At 40.8% G+C, this 19,980-nt stretch overlaps 3 protein-coding genes across 21 annotated transcripts in view; all 3 read right to left on the bottom strand.

The window, feature by feature from the left end:
* Positions 1–2,603, bottom strand: part of TBK1 (TANK binding kinase 1) — a 49,472-nt gene extending 46,869 nt beyond the window's left edge. For all 10 annotated transcript variants that reach the window (XR_014845103.1, XR_014845104.1, XR_014845098.1 and 7 more), the window contains exon 1: positions 2,530–2,603. The gene's annotated coding sequence lies outside the window, so the exon portion shown is untranslated. The remainder of the gene's footprint in view (positions 1–2,529) is intronic.
* Positions 1,694–8,212, bottom strand: LOC146403305 (uncharacterized). Its single transcript, XM_084957816.1, has 3 exons — positions 8,186–8,212; positions 1,970–2,802; positions 1,694–1,807 (listed from the first exon to the last, which is right to left on the bottom strand). Exons 1-2 carry the CDS (start codon positions 8,210–8,212, stop codon positions 2,212–2,214), a joined length of 618 nt encoding a protein of 205 aa, XP_084813942.1. The 3' UTR covers positions 1,694–1,807; positions 1,970–2,211.
* XPOT (exportin for tRNA) overlaps positions 7,778–19,980 on the bottom strand; it is a 196,424-nt gene continuing 184,221 nt past the window's right edge. For all 10 annotated transcript variants that reach the window (XM_084956255.1, XM_084956256.1, XM_021091942.2 and 7 more), the window contains 6 exons: positions 18,561–18,677; positions 18,254–18,369; positions 16,962–17,009; positions 13,759–13,830; positions 11,641–11,697; positions 7,778–8,384 (listed from right to left, as the gene is read on the bottom strand). In XM_084956255.1, coding sequence (XP_084812381.1) covers positions 8,358–8,384; positions 11,641–11,697; positions 13,759–13,830; positions 16,962–17,009; positions 18,254–18,369; positions 18,561–18,677 — 437 coding nt within the window. In that variant the 3' untranslated portion in view covers positions 7,778–8,357. The remainder of the gene's footprint in view (positions 8,385–11,640; positions 11,698–13,758; positions 13,831–16,961; positions 17,010–18,253; positions 18,370–18,560; positions 18,678–19,980) is intronic.

The raw sequence follows: 19,980 nt of genomic DNA, 5'->3' as shown, positions 1-19,980 counted from the left end.
CTTTTCAGCAATATTAAAGGCTAAAGTGCTTTGTGGGCTGTGAGAAAACATTAACCAATAACATCTAATATATTCAATTTAATTCATTTATTCACAGGGCTAAAAAAAAAACATCTATTTCCCCTCTAAGTTTGTCTCTGTCAGTGAAAGTGATATTGGCCATTTACCTCCTTAAAATGTCTTGAAAGATTAATCAGTGACAAAAGATATTTTAAAATGTTTTAAAATAAAGTAGTAATGTAAAATACAACAGAAATATAGAAAAGAATTACTTTGTTTCCTTCAAGGGCAGGGCAACACTAATGAAAGCAACTGTTGCCACAATTCTATAACTTAGAATTTCATTTACACAGAGCCTGAGACAACCATGACAGAAGGTAACCTCTCAGCTATAAATTCTGAAATTAATTTAAGGATAGTTTCTCCAACTGCCAAGTATATAAAGATACACATACAAGTGTATGTTGACAAGTCTTCAAAAATAAGCGAAGAAAGGCTATGTATAGTCGGGAGCAGGAGGCATATGAAAAATCTTTATCTTCTGCTCAATTTTGGTATGGACTTAAAACTGCTCTAAAAGTATAGTCCATTTTTTAAAAAAGCATCACCCCAGCCTTGCCCCTTAATATTGAAAAAAAAATGTATAACTATAAGGATATAAAAAATATACTTAAGTTCCATTATGGAATAAAAATAATACCCCTTCATAGTTAGTTAGAACAGACTAGGCATTTATTTATCTTTTTGTCTTTTGTCTTTTTATGGCTGCACCTACGGCATATGGAGGTTCCCCGGGCTAGGGGTCCAATCCGAGCTGTAGCCGCTGGCCTACACCATAGCCACAGCAACGTGGGATCCGAGCCGTGTCTGCGACCTACACCACAGTTCAGGGCAATGCCAGATCCTTAACCTGCTGATTGAGGCCGGGGATGGAACCTGCATCCTCATGGATGCTAACTGGGTTGTTAACCGCTGAGCCACGACAGGAACTCCGTAGACTAGGTATTTAGTGATGAATTAATGACCGCCAATATTCCACGAAGGCTTAGGAACAAAAAGAATGGCCAGGATTCTAAATTTTGCCTATTTTTGATATACTAAAATGTATGCATGTTATGCTACCACCCATTTAATTCAGATAAGGTAATTTTACACACAGCAACTATTGGAAAAAAGGAATAAAGGTAAGATTCCTTTTTCAAAATACAAGATACACATTTGTCAGATACTGAGGTAATAATTAACTTCTCAAATACCTTTTCAATAATAATTTCAAATATTTCTCAAGAATGAAAAGCTTCCCTAATTACTGTAAATTTATGCCGCAGGTGCGGCCCTAAAAAGCAAAAAAAAAAGTAACTTTAATGCTGGAGATAACTATAAACGGCATATAGTATCATTAGGTACATGCCTAGTGGATAATACAAAACATTATCAGCTAAGGTATTTGCTCTCCATATGCAGATAGAAAACTACAGTGTCACAATGATGAGGGGAGATGCTTCTGAAACTATCTTGCAATAACCTCACAACAACAGCATGCTAAAATATGACTCAGCACACCCCGAAGGTGCTCGCTATATAAACCTTCCCCAAATTTTGCCACAGTATAGGCAGGCACTCAACAAGTGTGATAGTGGTGATCCTGCCTCAAGTCCACTTCCTTATACATACAGTCCAAAATGAAAGTTACCATTTGTCCATAGATGAAAACAGGTTTGGTGACGCGACAAACGGACAAAGTTCCAGGATTTCCAAACTCTACCACTACGTGAATCATTTTGTTAAAAAGATTATGTTCACGGTTCTAGAGTGAGAAAAGTCGGTCTCTGGTTATGCATTTGACAATTACTGGGTAGAATTTGTTTTGTGGCCATCTACTGAAAATACCCGGGAAACGCATTGGAAAATATACTCTTAAGCCATTTCTCAAAGGAAAGGTTTGGGAATTTGCATTATACGTGCGTACATTAAAAACGGCTTCAGCTTCTAGCTTCCGGTGAGTCAATCTCCGCTGATATCACTAAAACCCTAATGACACGTCTCCTTTTCATCGTTTGAAAAATCAATCGATTTAAACACTGCCAATCGTGCCCATGCTCGGAAAGGGGTAGAAAGCAGCCAGTCTAACTCCAGGGAAAGGGACATCCCGCCTGTGCGGGCGGCCAAGGCCCAAGCCAGACACATCCTCTTTCTCGGTGCCCAATGCCACTACAGAGGGGAGGGTCGGGGGCAGGGGGCCGACCGCGGGGCGAGGAGTCCAGACGCAGGGGACGGGCCCACGCGCCCAGTCCCCCTGGTTTCGCACGCCCCAGACACCGGGAGGCGGTGTCCGCTCCACCAGGTCTGGGAGGGCTCGGCCTCGGGGCTCCCTGGGCTCCTCAGGTCGCCCGCCCCGCCCCCGCCCTGACTCAGCATTCCAGTCTCCCACAGGGGGCGGGAGCGCTCCGCGCGGGCCTTGCCCAGCTGGGCAGCCGGTGCTCGAAGGGGCGTAGGCCCCCAGCCCGCGCCCGCCCTCACCCTGCTTACCGCGCCGGGTCTCCGCCGCGCCACCGCCAGCGGGCTCCCGCGGCCTCCTTGAGCCTCAGGCCACTTCCGGCTTCGCGAGCCCTGGCCGGGGGCCACGTGACGGCCGGCCGGCGCGCTGGTGCGCGTGCGCACGCCAGCCGGACGGACTTGGGCCTCCGCTTCTGCTGCGGATGCTGTCCCAGCGGCCGGCTCCCGAGCCTCTATGGCTAGCAGCCGGCTGCGTGCGGGGTGTCTGCAGTACGACCCCGTCCACACCCTCTGCCTGTGCCCCTCCTGCTCTGAGGGTGAAGCCAGAGAGCTCTGCGCACTGAGCGCGAGAATTCAGATTCCCGCAACTGCAAATCCCGCCCCGTACTCGACAGTCAGAGGCGGAGTGTGGTGACAGTGGGGAAGGCGGTGGACCATTGATTACAAACATGCAAATAATCCCGAGTGTGCAAAATGCAGGACACGTGAGGGGCCATCACTGGGCGATATATATATAGTCTGTAGGGATATATGTGTACGTATTTTAAAGAACACGTTGGCCCCAGGGGAGCCAGATTATCGTCTCACAATAATTCGGATGTAAAATTCTTAACGTAAATAAACTCATTTAATTCCCTTTCTCTAGAGGGTACGTTGGAAAAATGGCAATATTGGGGAATCTAAGGACTAAAATAGGCCCCTTGCAGTATCTGTGCTGCTAGGATATCAAGCAGCTATTCCCCAGTGATTCCTCTGCTCGCTGACAGCCCTGCCTTTCTCAACGCGAGGAGAGCCGCAGAAATAGCTGGTGATGGGGGCTAAATTTCTGAGCGAGGGAAGAGAATTCTTTCAGGATGAACTAACGACGAAATTAGGAAACCAGGGCAGAGTGGTTAAAAGCAGAAGCTTTTGAATGCATTAGTCCTGGGGTTGCAGTTCTAGGTCTCCCTGTCAAATTCTGGCTAAACAATTTTTTAAACCGCTTTAAGCCTGTTTTCTCACATATCATGTGTACAGTGGAGATGACAAAAGCCCAATGTAATGCTTGTTGCAGAGAAAGTTACTTTTTTTTTTTTTGTTTTTTTTTTTAGGGCCACACCAGCGGCGTATGGAGGTTCCTAGGCTAGGGGTCCAATCAGAGCTGTAGCTACTGGCCTACACCGCAGCCACAGCAACCTGGGATCCAAGCCACGTCTGCAACCTACATCACAGCTCACAGCAACTCCGGATCCTTAGCCCACTGAGCAAGGCCAGGGATCGAACCCACAACCTCATGGATCCTAGTCGGATTCGAAGGTAACTCCCAAAGAAAGTTACTTTAATAAACTTTGAAACAATGTTTAAATGATGGAATCTTTTTTTTTTTTTTTTTTTTTTTGCCATTTCTTGGGCCGCTCTCCCGACATATGGAGGTCCCCAGGCTAGGGGTCGAATTGGAGCTGTAGCCACTGGCCTACACCAGAGCCACAGCAATGGGGGATCCGAGCCACGTCTTTGACCTACACCACAGCTCACTGCAACGCCAGGTCCTTAACCCACTGAGCAAGGCCAGGAATTGAACCCGCAACCTCATGGTTCCTAGTCGGATTCGTTAACCACTGCGCCATGATTGGGAACTCCAAATGATGGAATCATTCTAACAAATCTAGTCACTGCTTACAATTCCCACCAATTTTAGTTCTCCCCTATTTAATGCCAAGAAAACCTGCCAAAGTTCCTTAACAGTGTAAGTCACATCTCCAAATGAATAGAAGAAAATGTGATTAGCTGAAGGCCTTAATTCACATGTTTACCATATGGTTCAGGAATACTGAAATAAATTTTCTTACAAGATCAAATCTTTTGTGAAACAATTAATGAGGATTTAAATAAATAGTTAGGCAGAGCTCCCTGTTGTGGCTCAGAGGAAACGAATCTGACTAGCATCCATGAGGACCCAGGTTTGATCCCTGCCCTCCTTCAGTGGGTTAAAGATTTGGCATTGCTGTGAGCTGTGGCACAGGCCAGAGGCTACAGCTCTAATTTGACCCCTAGTTTGGGAACCTCCATATGCCTTGGCACAGCCCTAAATAAATAAATAAGTGAGTCATCAGGCACAGAACTATACCAGGCATCATAAAACTCTTATGGATCCATAATTAAGTCATACAAATGCTTCAGTCTTTTTGCCTCAATGACTTACCTGAGATTCACCCTTGAACCAATTATTTGGGTATTTGCTTTTGGAGCCTAAGTTCAATACAAAGAAGGTAATTCATGATGGAACGGTTTCCTAATTGCTATGGTACTCCCTAAGTAAAGAGCTCTAGGCAACTTTAAAGGAAGATAAAAATTATTACACATGATTAGATAACATGAAATTTAATTTCTATTATAGACTCCTAATTTCCATGTTTTCATTTCTCTTAGCTCTGAACACTTGTGAGTCTTCTAAAGGGCTTTAAAGAGCTGGGGAGGAGTTCCCATTGTGGCGCAGTGGTTAACAAATCCGACTAGGAACGATGAGGTTTCAGGTTCAGTCCCTGGCCTTGCTCAGTGGGTTAAGGATCTGGCGTTGCCGTGAGCTGTGGTGTAGATTGCAGATGCGGCTCGGATCCTGTGTTGCTGTGGCTCTGATGTAGGCCAGTGGCTACAGCTCTGATTCGACCCCTAGCCTGGGAACCTCCACATGCTGCAGAAGTGGCCCTAGAAAAGGCAAAAAGACAAATAAATAAATAAATAAATAAATAAATAAAAATAAAGAGCCGGGGAAAAGGAGGTGCCACCTTTACATCTATGGAATAAACAGTCCAATAATAAAAGCTATTATCAACCTTTGTTTGCAGATGATGTAATAGGCTCTTTTTAGAGGTAGTTATCCTAACTTCCCCCATTTTACAGATGGGAAAAGCATGGCAGGGAGAAGTTATTTAACCTGTTCAAGGTTCTAAAACTAATTACTGGCAGAACTGCTGTTTGAAACTACTTAATTTGGATTCTGAGCCTGTCTGAGCTCTTATCCACTATGCTATGCAACTCAGGATACTTTGAAAAATTAATTCAAAAATTACCTCATAGTACAGGGGAACTTGTCAAAGGAACAATTAGCTCTCACTCATCTACTTTTAAAACCATTTTTATTGAAGTACAGTTGTCCCTCAGTATCCACAAGGGAACTGGTTTAAGATTTGACCAAGACACCAAAATCCTTGGATGCTCAAGTCCCTTATATAAAATGGCATAGTATTTGCATGTAATACACACACATCCTCCCATGTTTTTGTTTGTTTGTTTTTGCTTTTTAGGGCTGCACCCGTAACATATGGAGGTTCCCAGGCTAGGAGTTGAATTGGAGCTACAGCTGCCAGCCTACACCACAGCCACAGCAACCTGGGATTCGAGCCTTGTCTGTGTCCTACACCACAGCTCACAGCAACGCTAGATCCTTAACCCACTGAGTGAGTCCAGGAACTGAATCCAAGTCTTCTTGGATACTTGTCGAGTTCATTACCACTAAGCCACAACAAGAATTCCCTCCCATATACTTTATTTAATTTTTATTTATTTATTTATTTTTTTGCTTTTTAGAGCCATGCCCACAGCATATGGAGTTTCCCAGGCTAGGGGTTGAATCGGAGCTGCAGCTGCCAGCCTATACCACAGTCACAGCAACATGGGATCCGAGCCAAGTCTTTCACCTACACCACAGCTCATGGCAACACTGGATCCTCAATCCACTGAGTGAGGCCAGGAATTGAACCTGCATCCTCATGGATGCTAGTCAGATCCGTTAACTGCTGAGCCACAACGGAAACTCCTACCTCCCATGTACTTTATTTTAATTTGTCTTTTTGCCTTTTCTAGGACTGCTTCTGCGGCATACAGAGGTTCCCAGGCTAGGGGGTCTAATCAGAGCTGCAGCTACTGGCCTACACCGCAGCCACAGCAACCTGGGATCCGAGTCACGTTTGCGACCTACACCACAGCTCACGGAAACGCCGGATCCTTAGCCCACTGAGCAAGGCCAGGGATCAAACCCGCAACCTCATGGTTCCTAGTCGGATTCATTAACCACTGCACCACATCAGGAACTCCCCCTCCCATGTACTTTAAATCATCTCTAGATTACTTATAATACCTAGTACAATGTAAATAGTATATAATGTTACCAAGTTTGGCATGTTCAAGTTTTGCTTTTTGGAACTTTCTAGAAATTTTTTTCCCGTGTTTCTGATCTAAGGTTAGTTGAATCCATGGGCATGGAATCTGCAGGTACAGAGGGCCGACTGTGTAGTATACATTCCACTGTGTTATTTTTATGATTAACTGTCAACACAGTTTATTACCTTTATTAGATGACGTAAGGAAAATGTCTTAAATCTCTTTTGGAATTAACCCCAGGAAAAGATTTTTATGCAAAATCTAAAAATATAATTTTAGGGAATTTAGAAGACCACTGAAGCCTATCCATGAAACTTTTAGGCCAAAGGTTAAAAAACAACAACAACAAAACACCTCAGGAGTTCCCATCATGGCTCAGTGGAAAGGAATCTGACTAGCATCCACAAGGACACAAGTTCGCTCCCTGACCTTGCTCGGTGGGTTAAGGATTCTGTGTTGTTGTGAGCTGTGGTGTAGGCTGCAGATGCTGCTCAGATCTGGCGTTGCTATGGCTGTAGTGTAGGCCTGCAGCTACAGCTCCGATTTGACCCCTGGTCTGGGAACGTCCATATGCCATGGTGTGGCCCTAAAAAGACACTTAAAAACAAAAACAAAAAAACAAACAAACAAAAACCCCTCAACAACAACAAAAAAGCCAAAAAGCTAAAAACCAAGCAAACCCTCAACCCCCCCTAAAATCTTACTTGGGCTTTTAGAATTTAAATGTAAATGATGACTGTAGTGATTCTGCTGCTCCGTTTTGTTTCTCCTTTCTCAATTTTCTAATACTAGTACTGATTTTGTATTTTTGCTTTCTTGCATAGTCATGAATAAAAATGGGGGAAGGGAGGGGAATTAAATAGGCAGCTACTATTTATAAATGTCATAAACACACAGGTATCTTGTGCCCTAAGTAAATCCATTAAGAGGGAAAATATCAGATTTTCAATTCTATCAACACAGTCACACAGGCTTTTTTCTAGTGCACTGAAAAAAGAGCCTAAATCGTTTAACACAACTATGTTCATATAATCTTTTAGGAGCATATTTAAATAAATCTTCCATAAATTTTTCTGTGCAATCCTTTTAGTGGGAAATCAGAGAGATGAGAAAATAAGGATAAAGTATTAAAGACTTAGTATTTCACTATGTAAAATTTATTTGCTTTTGTTTTTATAAAAAATGTATAACACCAGCACCTACTCTTCAATCAGTTAATTTATGAAACCATTCTCTTTTGTAGAATACACATTGGCATTGAGACAGTTTAAAGAAATGTAATGGCTATCTACAAAAAATTAGTTTTGATTTGTTGTATTTCCCTGTACTTTATGAGTCTGCACACATAAAGGAAAATTAAAATCTTCAAACATTCTATATTCAGCAATTAAAAAAAAGGTACACTGCTTTCCTGCTATGGTCTTTGATAAAGGACTTAAAGTTTCAAGTTAAAAAAAAAAGGTACTGGGATAACTCTGCTGTATCTTATAACCTTTTATATAGAATGATTTGAATTGGCATGCAAGCAACTTTTTTAGTTGTCACATACCTGTAATTGAGGGAAAATTACACCCATTTTACAGAAAAATCCCAATACATATACCGCAATAAGCTCAAAGCAATGTTAAAAAGACCAGTGTGAATGGCACACAAAAACTGTTTCTTTATAAATTATTAACTGGAATTCCTGATCATGAAGTAGGCACGGGGAGATCCAGTTCTTACGGCTTTGCTCTCTGGAAGAATACCTGTAAATAAAGTATTAGTACAATTAGTATTGCTGTCAGAAGATACCACTTTTTACCTGAAGAATGGCCCCTAATTACTCTTTTGTAAAATACAATAGATGATTTAAAACATTTCACAGACCTCAAAAAATCCACACATAATGTAAGTTAAGAACTTTTTCTTCTGGACAATTTGGTAAGGTCCAGAGATAACTTATGTTGCCATACTGAGTTGGGAAACTAGGAAAAATATGGTATGACCTCCAATGCTGAGATTCAAGCAGTCAGAGGAAAATATGCTCTCGACACCTTTTTGCTGACTAGCACTACCGTCAAAGTTAACTCTAGGAAAATAAATTCTGAGGAGGAAATAAAACAAGTCAAAGCTAAAGACAGCAGTTGTTATCCCTTATGGAATTTACTGTTTATTTGATTATTAAAAAAATACTTTAAATTCAACACTTGAGACCATGAGCGAGTAGGCTAGAGGTTGTGCTAGGCACTGGCCCAATATTACTACCTTCCATAGTTAGGGACATGTTGAGTGAGCACTAGAAAGAGTAAATGTAGGCAGTACGCTCATTGTGGATAAGGACTGTATTGATAAGGATTGTATTGATCATTAATTATATTCCTAATACCTAGTAGAGCAGACATTCAGTTAACAATTACTGGCAATCCACTAAGGGGAGAGAAAAGAATCATCACTATATGGACAAAAAATAGCCTTAATTAAAGAGACCATGCTTGAGCTAAGTCTGGAAAAATGAGCAAAATTCATAAAGGAGAAAGGCGCTAATAAGGCAGAATTTTTGAAGAATAGCAGGACTAGTAAAGACTGTTGTTCCTGGAGTTCCCGTTGTGGCTCAGTGGAAACCCAACTAGTAACCATGAGGATGTCAGGTTCGATCCCTGGACTCACTCAGTGGTTTGATCCCTGGCCTCACTCAGTGGGTCAAGGATCCCAAATTGCTGTGAGCTGTGGAGTAGGCCAGTGGCTACAGCTCTGATTTGACCCCTAGCCTGGGAACTTCCATATGCTGTGGGTCTGGCCCAAAAGAGACCAAAAACAAAAGGAAAAAAAAAGAGAATAAAGGTAGTCTGAGATCAGAATATGGAAATAAAAAGAAAACACCTAAATGCCAAACTAAGAAATTTGTCCTTGTTTGTAGTTAACAATAGGTTTATGAAGATTGTGAAGAAGAAGGGGAATGAATTTCAGAGGACTCTTCAATGTTTTCAGACAGATCAGCCTGGACAGAACAAGAGAAGGGAAGTTAGAGGGATAACAGAAGCCTACACCGGAGTGGCAGCAGTACAGACAGAAAGGAAGGGAGAGAGCGAGGAGGAAACAATCAGCAAGATGTAAGGATCAATCACACAGGAAGAGAGTGGGCACAAAAGAAGGCACTTCATTTTTTCCAACTAGAAGGATAATGCTATCACTGAGATAATGCTATCACTGAAGAGAAGTTGGGCTTGGGAGGAAGATTTTATACACGCTGTTTGGATGCATATGTTTAAAGCACAAGCCTGCTACAAAGTTCCTAGATCTGCTGTTCCAGATACCTCTAACAGAGAGTTCGTTGTTCAGTCCTTTAGTCCTTTAACAGCCCTTCAACAGAGGTCACCGCCACAGGCACTTTGTGTTTTGGGGAAATGGGGGGGTGGGGCGGGGGATTGTTCTCAAAAAAGTAACTCTCACTATCTTCTCACAAACTCTTTTGTCAGTTTAAGGTGATAAACTACTACTGGGGGTGGGGGGGAACTGGCAAGGGACCATGTGTGAGCCAAAGTCAAAGCACACTTATTTATCAGCAAAGCCCCTTGTCTTGAATGCCTTGGGCAAAGGTACCAGAGAGCCACTCATGAAGTTGCCTGCCAACAAGAAATTTAGCAGTGCTTTACCCTTAAGTTTGTTGAGTGAAAATAATAAATAAAAATAAAGAACTCTTTCTCATCCTGTCACAATGTAACTTTGTATTTCTAGACCATGAGCTCCTTGTGGGCAGGGACAAGTCACACATATTGGCATCTGCAGCAGTCAGCATAGTACCTGTGACATAAAAAGCAGTCACAGAGTACTGAATGACTGACTACCTGGGTGACAGAAAGACAGTTCTGTTTCACAGACTTAACAGTATAAATGAATACCAAATAAACATTTGGTATTTCTTGCCAACTTGGAGGTTTGCTGGAAATTGGTCCTTTTATGAATGTAAAAAGAGCTTTAATGGCCAAGTTTGAGGATTCTATTTTTGGTCTCCTTTAGCAATTCAAAAGTTTCAAGATAGGATATAACTAAATAACTCATACTTCTGTTTTTTTATTTTTTTTATTTTTAGTTCTTTCAACTCAATATGGGCAGCTGTTCTTTTTTTTTTTGCTTTTTAGGGCCACACCCGTGGCATAGGGAGATTCCCAGGGTCAAATCGGAGCTACAGCTGCCGGTCTACACCACAGCCACAGTAATGGAGGATCCAAGCCGAGTCTGCCACCTACATCACAACTCATGGCAATGCCAGATCCTTAACCCACTGAGCAAGGCCAGGGATCAAACCCACATCTTCATGGATGCTAGTTGGATTCATTTCCATTGCACCACAATGGGAACTCCGTGAGCAGCTGTTCTTAAACATTACTTGTTCTCCTCGCTCCCCCAATCCTCTAGTTCCTATTTAATTATATCACAAAACTGTAAAAGAAAACTGACATTTTCATACCAACATGCTCAGGTACACACACATTCAGTGTGCTTATCTAACTTTCTATCATCTTTTGTAGAAGCTCGGATGAAAGGGGTTTTACAGAAAACTCTAAAGTATAACATCTAAGAGTTCCCGTTGTGGCTCAGTGGTTAACGAACCCGACTAGGAACCATGAGGTTGCAGATTCGATCCCTGGCCTTGCTCAGTGGGTTAAGGATCCGGCGTTGCCATGAGCTGTGGTGTAGGTCACAGATGCGGCTCAGATCCCGAGTTGCTGTGGCTCTGGCGTAGGCCGACAGCAACAGCTCCGATTAGACCCCTAGCCTGGGAACCTCCATATGCCATGGGAGCGGCCCTTGAAAAGGCAAAAAGACAAAATAAATAAATAAGTAAATAAATAAAGTATAACATCTACTAACTGTGGATTCTTAGAGGCAGGTTTTAGAGCAAAGAGACCCCGAAATACCTAACTGTTAGTCAAACTACAGTACGACCCAGTAACCTGCAATAAATTTTCTCTCTTGGTTCTGAAACATTACCTAACTGAATGAAGACTTCCAAATACCTACCTTTAAGTAGTTTTTAAAAACTTTAGCATCAGGCTGCTGAAGCGCTTGACAAAACTCCTGAGGGACCGGGAGAGGAGTAGAGAAAAAAGAATGAGTATCTGTATTAGATTCATCATACTTCAAAACCACAATACTCCTCTTAAATTGTGAGTGAAAAACCCACAAAACTGACCACCTTTACCGTCTTTATGTGTACAGTACAGCAGTGTTAACTGTTTGCACAGTGTTACATGATGGATCTCTAGAATTTTTTCATCTTGCAAAACTGAAACTCTGCATCCGCTGAACAATCCCGCCTTTCTCCTTCCACCAGCCCCTGTCATCTACTTTCTGTTTCTTCCCTTTTTTTGACTGCAGTTGCAGCAAAGCTGGATCCTTACTGCAACCAGGGCAAGGATCGAATCTGCATCACAGCAGGAACTTGAACTATTGCAGTGACAATGCCAGATTTTTAACCTGCTGAGCCTCAAGAGAACTCTGGTATATTTCTATTTTTCATGTGCATTAAGATCGTATGAATAATCAGTAATGCGTTATTTTCATAAAATATTAATTTACTTATGCAACAAATGATAACTAAGAAATATCCAAGTTGAAGATATGTCATTAAGAGCCATAAATTCATTAAAAATAAGTTTTATGATAACTCCTATGTTCAATTTTTTCAGTTCCTCTTATATATAGTTCCTAGTCGGATTTGTTTCCACTGTGCCATAACGGAACTCCAGGTCCTCTTATAAAACAGCATTATCAAACACTGTTGACAAAGAAACAATTTTTAGAGTTCTGAGATTCTAACTCTAGTTCTAATCAGAACTGTGATACTTTATTAGCTCTCCATGGTATAGGATCAGAAGTCTGGATAATTGTATGCCCAGAAAACAACTGAATGCCATCATAAAAATGACTGAAATGGTGCAAAAGTATAAGATAGCTTTCAGCCACTTATATCAAAATATGGTTTCAGATTTACAAATTAAGAACTGGTAAGCTTGGGAGTTCCTATCGTGGCACAGTGGAAACGAATCCGACTAGAAACCATGAGGTTGTGGGTTCGATCCCTGGCCTCGCTCAGTGGGTTAAGGATCTGGCGTTGCCGTGAGCTGTGGTGTAGATTGCAGATGCGGCTCGGATCCCGCGTTGCTGTGGCTCTGATGTAGGCCGGTGGCTACAGCTCTGATTAGACCCCTAGTCTGGGAACCTCCACAAGCCGTGGGTGTAGCCCTAAAAAGACCAAAAAAAAAAAAAAAAAAAAAAAAAACAACACACACACACACACAAAACTGGCAAGCTTGGCCTATGTAAAATCAAGTACATGGCACAAGCCTACAGAACAGAGGTTTGTGTGCCACAGCTCCCTCCGATAGTCTGGGTGAACCTTCTGGAACTTCTTTCAGAGTGGTTTTGGTTTTTTTGGTCTTTTTAGGGCCACACCCGCGGCATATGGAGGTTCCCAGGCTAGGGGTCGAATCGGAGCTAAGCCATGTCTGCGACCTATACCACAGCTCATGGCAACACGAGATCCTTAACCCACTAAGCAATGCCAGGGATTGAGCCCACGTCTTATGGATACTAGTCAGGTTCGTTAAACACTAAGCCACAATGGGAATGCCTCAGAATGTTTTTTAAAAAAATATACTTACAATAGATGGGATTACAAAGGAAACTAATTATAATGAATTACTGCTATCAAATGTATTTTGCTATGTGGTAGAATAATAAGACTTACTGACTCAAGATAACAGGTCTAGTGGAATATCTTAACTTGCGATCCCAAAAAACTGATGCATAGAAACAGTATTTCAAGATCTCTGTAACAACGAATGTGATATCAAAATATGTGATTTCTACTGGTGACAAAGCCATGGGTAATGGAAATACTGCAGTGATCTGTCATCTACACAATGGTAGGAAACTGAATTTCTGTTAAAGGTAGTGAAAATAAAAATTTAATTTTTTCCTATTCGATTTCACAGACCCCTTGAAGTTTGGATTTCTGCTATCCTATACATAGTAAAACATCAAGGTGAATGTAGTTTTGCTTTCTTGAATCAAAATTTAGATCCAATTACAAAGCTATATTTCTTTAAGAGGAAAATCTGCTAGAACAGCTCTTACCTGTATTATCTCCGGAGCTACTTGCAACGAAGGCAAGTATTCTTGCTGAAGATACTGAACACATTCTGGACCCTGAAAATTAAATTGGAACACATGTACACTTTAAACACAACATGGTGTTGTGATTAAGAGCAGAGACTAAAGCCAGACTGCTTTGTTCTGAAGTCTGGCTTTAGAGTCTCTGCTTTAGTGTTATGTAGAGCTAAAGAGAACACAAATAGTCTTCTGAAGACAGGAGGCCCCAATTTCAGAGCCTGGTTCCACACACTAAAAGGAAACAGCAAAGAGAGGTGCCCCTTGTTCAGTCTATCATTGAATGGACTGGAGGGTGTCTCTGGGTACAGGGGCGGAAGTCCTTGGGTAACGTCAAGATAAGGAACATCTGCCTTCCTGTTCAACAAACTAGGAAACAGCAACTTCATAGCCAAGTGAGGAAACCAAGACCCAGAAAGATAGGGTGATTTGTCCAGTCTGTTGTTTATTAAGTCTGTACTAAGTAAATAGCAGGTCACCTGACTTCTACAACCATTGCTCTTTGGAGTTCCCACCGTGGCTCAGTGGTTAACGAACCGGAATAGTATCCAAGAGGAGGAGGGTTCGATCCCTGGCCTCACTCCGTGGGTTAAAGATCCGGCATTGCTGTGAGCTGTGGTGTAGGCCGGCAGCTACAGCTCTGATTCGACCCCTAGCCTAGGAACCTCCATATGCCACAGCTACAGCCCTGAAAAGACAAAAGACACAAGACAAAAAAAAAAAAAAAAAAAAAAAAAAGGAAACATAGAAAGTGTGAAGATAAATAAAATATTAAAAAAATTAATAAAACCATTGCTCTTCATTGTCAACTCCAGTAATTCTAGATGCTTAAACTATAACAATAGTTTTCTGGGGCGGGGCGGGGGGGTGCTAAGGGTAAACTTGGTAGAGAGAATGGGGTAGAATTCCACAAACTAACCCCTAACCCTCACCCCTTTTCTTCAGTTACAAAGGAACATAGGATATACTTCAAAAATAGTTTTCCTATAGCAATTTGTTTCTGAGACCGTGGACTCAACCAAATGTAATAAATCTAACACTTAAAACAAAAAAACAAACATTGCATCTATCTTAAAAGCTTTATGTGTTGATGACTCCAACCTGGTCCAACTGAAACTAACAGTTACCAAAGTGAAATTAATCTAACTCTCCTTGATATACTTCTCCCTGCATTAACACCTGGATTTCCTATTAATATTACTGCTCCTCAATCAAAGGATTCTTTGACTCCTGGACCTCTAACCCAGTCAGTTTAGGTCACAACTTAGGGACCCTTCAGAGAAAACCTGTTCCTGAAAGGAGGTAGCACTGCACTGCTTGGGAATGTTTCTCAGATCACTTCTACTTTCCTTCTCACCTTTTTCTTTAGTCTCCTCTCCCAATACTTACTGCCCATGCACTGCTCATCACCACATAAACCCTTTCTTTGCACTTCAAGATCGTATAGTTTTTGTTTGTTTGTTTTGATCAGGAAAAGTAAACTTATACTTCATGAGGAAATCAGTCAGATAAATAAGTGAGAAAATAGAATAATGAAGCAAAATATTTTCAAATAAAATGTTCCGTTTGATTCAATTCTAAATGACAGCTCTAAAGACAAGACAAATACCACTCTTCCTGTTTATTACTCCTCATCCTCTGACTCAAGCATCCAACAATATTAGCCAGACTTCTCTCTCATGACTCTCTTCCCTTAACTTTCATACCTTTGGTTCTACTTCTAGCTTTCTCTTGATTCTTACTTCAGCCTAAGTTCTCTCTGTCCTAGTCTTAGAAAGTCTCACTAATTCCTACTACTTCAACTGAACTAACTATAAACTGAGGACTCCAAAATCAGTATTTAGTTCTAACTGCTTCAGACCCATATTTCAAAGAGCTCTGTAAACATTTTTTCCACTTTGCTATCCTAAATTACAACCCCACTGCCTAATGACTTCCCAACTTTTCACACATACTATATACCTTGTCCCATTTTTAGCTATTCTGCCTCTAAACCGTAGCTAAAAAGAATAACACTATTTTCTACTAGGTCTATCATGTGACATCTAATCTGTCTTCACACACCACCACTTAACTTTCCCCAGAAGGCCAGTTCCTCCTTGTCAGTCCAATAAATCTACATTTTAAGGTCCATCAAAAAAAAAAAAAAAAAAAAAGAAAAAATCCGCTCTTTCCAATGGCTGTCTTAGACTGCCCTCATAGGCAAAGCTCTTTGTTCATCATAGTTCTACCTTACTGCATTGAGTACAAACATATTAGTTTAATATATCTGTATTAAAGTACTTATTTACCCATTATTTATGAACCAGTCTCCTTTGATTCTAAACCCCCAAAATATTGGGGGACTTTTTAATTAATCTTTATACAGGTCCCCTGTGGCCCTCAAACACATACCCCTCACCCTAGTATATAACAGGCATAGAGAAATGCTGGATTCAAAGCCCTTCAAATCTCATTCAGAATCAAAAATTCAAGTTCAGATGAGGAAGTAGACTGGATGGAAACTCTGAACAAGATCCCATGCTCTTTTTTTTGGAGGGGCGGTGGTTTGAGAGAAGCTGATGCTCATTAGATGACTGTAGGTAGATATGTGGGAATGCTAGTCCTGTGTTGGCATCCTGACTCTGAGAAGTTAGAAATTGAAATTTTTGTTTAAAACAAAAACACCCCCTGATTTTTAAATGTTGGCAATCAACTCGAATTAAACACAATTTCAATTATTTAAAAATACTGAATAAGGCAAACAACACATCGGCTAGACTGAACCGAGAATCATTTGTGATTGATACAAGTGATTAGAATGACAAGGAGAAAGAATATTCTAAAATAAGGAAGTGCTCTAACCAATCTGTAACACTTAGAAAGTGGACAAATCTGTGAAGATCCTACTAGGTAGTGAAATCTGAATCTTGAAATTCTGCTTAAGATTTTTCACATTGTTTGTCAAACCAAACAAACAACTCTTTTAACCTTCCTGTTACCCAAAACAAAAAGGACAACAAAGGATACTGCTACTTTGATTCAATCTCTCCCTCCAAAGAAGTCATAAATGAAGTTATTAATTAACTTGTTATAAAAACACAGCTTTCAGGAACAAGACATACTCAATTAAAACCATAACAAATAAACATGTGAGATGAAAATGAAGGGACATGGAGTACAAAGCTTACCCGTTTGAGATGAATTGTTTTCAGTGTCACTGCACACTCGGATAAAGCCTATGAAAAACAAGTTTAAGAATTTTAATAAAGTCATTTCTTGGTTACTAATCCAACTTTTATTTCCCTGGCCACTGCTCATTAACATTTACCTCCAAAGAAAGGACGGAGGCAGGAAAGGTAACAGGTGGGCAGATGGAACAAATGGGTGAGATAGAAAATTTAAAAAAAATAGAAAAACAGAAAAATACAAAAATGTTCTCAACAGAATAAAGGATAATTATGAAATCTAGCTTTTACTAGGTCCTGGGGAAGTGCATAAAGGACAAATGCTTGACATTAAGCAATCTGAAGATGAGATTTGGGGAATCTATCATCAAGGAAGAGGAAGTTACTCTTAATGGTTAGGAACAAACCCCAAAACATTAAGCACAAGCTTTAGAATGAAAGTAGTGGCAGGAAATGAATAACTCAGTCAAGCTTTAAGGGATGTTTGCATTATGTACCCTTTCATGGTCTTGGCTGTTAAAGTTGGAGGAGCTAGATTTTTTTTTTTTTTTTGCTTTTTAGGGCCCCGCCTACAGCACATGGAAGCTCCCAGGCTAGGGGTCGAATCAGAACTAGAGCTGCCGGCCTACACCACAGCCACAGGAATACCAAATCTGAGCTGCAGCTGCAACCTACACCACAGCTCACAGCAATACCAGATCCCCAACCCACTGAGCAAGGCCTGGGATTGAACCCACATCCTCATGGATACTAGTCAGATTCATTTCTGCTGTGCCACAATGGAAATGCTTAGATTTCATCTATTCGACTTTACCATCAAGATGTAAATAACAATCCACTGATTATACAAAAGCTATCAAACTTTTTTTTTTTTTTTTTTGTCTTTTTGCTATTTCTTTGGGCCGCTCCCGCGGCATATGGAGGTTCCCAGGCTAGGGGTCCAATCAGAGCTGTAGCTGCTGGCCTACGCCAGAGCCACAGCAACGCAGGATCCGAGCCGAGTCTGCAACCTACACCAGAGCTCACGGCAACACCGGATCGTTAACCCACTGAGCAAGGGCAGGGATCGAACCCGCAACCTCATGGTTCCTAGTTGGATTCGTCAACCACTGCGCCACGACAGGAACTCCAAAAGCTATCAAACTTTTAAAAAATGAATCCTAATTTGAAATTGTCAAAGAAAAATAAAAAGGCATTGAAATCTACTATAATTAACCTGGTATTAAATAAGAAATTCTAAGTTGGAACACATGAGATCTTGTTACAAGGTAAACAAGAGATTCCTAGGTGCTTACCAATACTGTTTGTGCATCTGCCAGGTCAAAGGTTTGTTTTAAAGGTGCTAGGAAACATGCAGGGACAATGTGCTTATAAACAAAATCAGCAAATCCCACTGGTCCATCTTTACCTCCTGTTAAAAGAATTCAAATTTTCATCTTGTATGAAGAAAGTCATTTAATTTAACACTGGGGGAAAATCAACTCCTGGCTCTTGTCTATCAACTCCCAGCTCCTGTCTATGTTAAGGCTAGGATCCCATTTCATCTCTATTTTCTTAAGAAACAGGTTGGGAAATGAAGTTTTTATAAGAAAATCATCTTACCCCAGAGTTCTACCAACTTAGAGAGGATGATAAAACACGTTTTCTGGGCAATTGGATCTGGATATTCGACTGCTCCTTGAATAACAGTAATCAGCACACGTTCAACATTCTCTGCACCTGAAGAAAAAAAAAACTTGTGTTCAATCTCTGAAAGAACTAAAAGGGAAACCCAAGTTCTCACTTTGTATATAGTAACAAGACAAGATAAGATTGCTCAATTTGGAATCCCCACTGTGGCGCAGTGGGTTAGGAATCTAACTGCAGTGGCTCTGGTTGCTGCAGAGCACAGGTGTGATCATCAGGCCTGGCAGACACAGAAGTTTAAGGATCTGGTCATTGCCACACCCGAGGATTCAAATCCTGGCCTGGGAACTTCTGCATGCCTCGAGCGCAGCCATTAAAAAAAAAAAAAAAAAAAAAAAAAAAAAGAGTTTCCGCTGTGGTGCAAAGGGATCAGAGGCATCTTGGGAGCTCTGGGACACAGATGTGATACCCAACCCACCATAGTGGGTTAGGGATCCAGCGTGGCCTCAGCTCCAGCTTAGTTCATAACTATAGCTTGGGTCTGATTCCTGGCCCAGGAACTCAATAAGCCACAGGGCGGCAAAAAAACCAAAAACAAACCAAAATGAAAAACAAAAACACCCCCCCAACCCCTCAATTTTGATCAATTTAGTTCCTAAATTTTAGACATAAAAGCTTAAAAAAAAAATCACTATTCTCTTATTATTTTTCTCTCTGCATTTCAAATAGAAAAATTCTCTTTGTTAATCTATATAATCTCACTTATTTTTAATTTCAAAATGGCACAATGGCCCTAAGAGTCAAATTCTGGCAAGTAGCCACCATCTGACTACAATGGCATGAAATTAGAAATCAACCTCAAAAAGAAAAACAAGAAAAAAATAGCTACATGGACACTCAACAACACACTACTAAAACAAAAAACAAAAAACCAAAAAAACACCTAATGGGTCAGTGATAAAATTAAGGAAAAAATAAAAAAATACCTCTAGACAAAGGATAATGAAAACACAACCATACAAAATCTTGGGATGTAGCAAAAGAAGTCCTAAGAGGCAAGTTCTCATAATATAGGCCCTCCTCAAAAAACAAGAAAAATCTCAAATAAACAACTTAACCTATCACCTAAAAGTACTAGAAAAAGAACCAACAAAACCTAAAGTCAGCAGAAGGAAAATGATAAAGATCAGAGAGGAAATAAATAGAGATTAAAAAACAATAGCTGGGTTTTTTTTTAAAGGATAAAAATCAACCTCTAGCCAGCCTTACCAAGAAAAAAAGAGAACCCAAGGAAACAAAATAAGAAATGAAACAGGAGAAATAACTGATATTCAGAAATACAAAAAAAAAAAAAAAAACAAACAAAAAACCATAAGAAAATACTACAGTTATGTAA

Source organism: Sus scrofa, chromosome 5 (assembly GCF_054392235.1).
Source record: "Sus scrofa isolate SSC_HxYL_T2T_F1_AM1 chromosome 5, Sscrofa_HxYL_maternal_Yorkshire_Landrace_v2.0, whole genome shotgun sequence".
NCBI lineage: Eukaryota > Metazoa > Chordata > Mammalia > Artiodactyla > Suidae > Sus > Sus scrofa.
Note: the sequence above shows the minus strand (reverse complement) of the source record. Positions and strands in the feature narration are given on the sequence as shown.

Excerpts from the sequence above, each read along its gene's own strand:
- LOC146403305 (XM_084957816.1), bottom strand. The coding sequence starts at position 8,212 with ATGGGTGTAATTTTCCCTCAATTACAG. Across the intron at positions 2,803-8,185 it reads TAATTTTCCCTCAATTACAG|GAGGGGCACAGGCAGAGGGT; the intron begins GTATGTGACAAC and ends CCCTCAGAGCAG.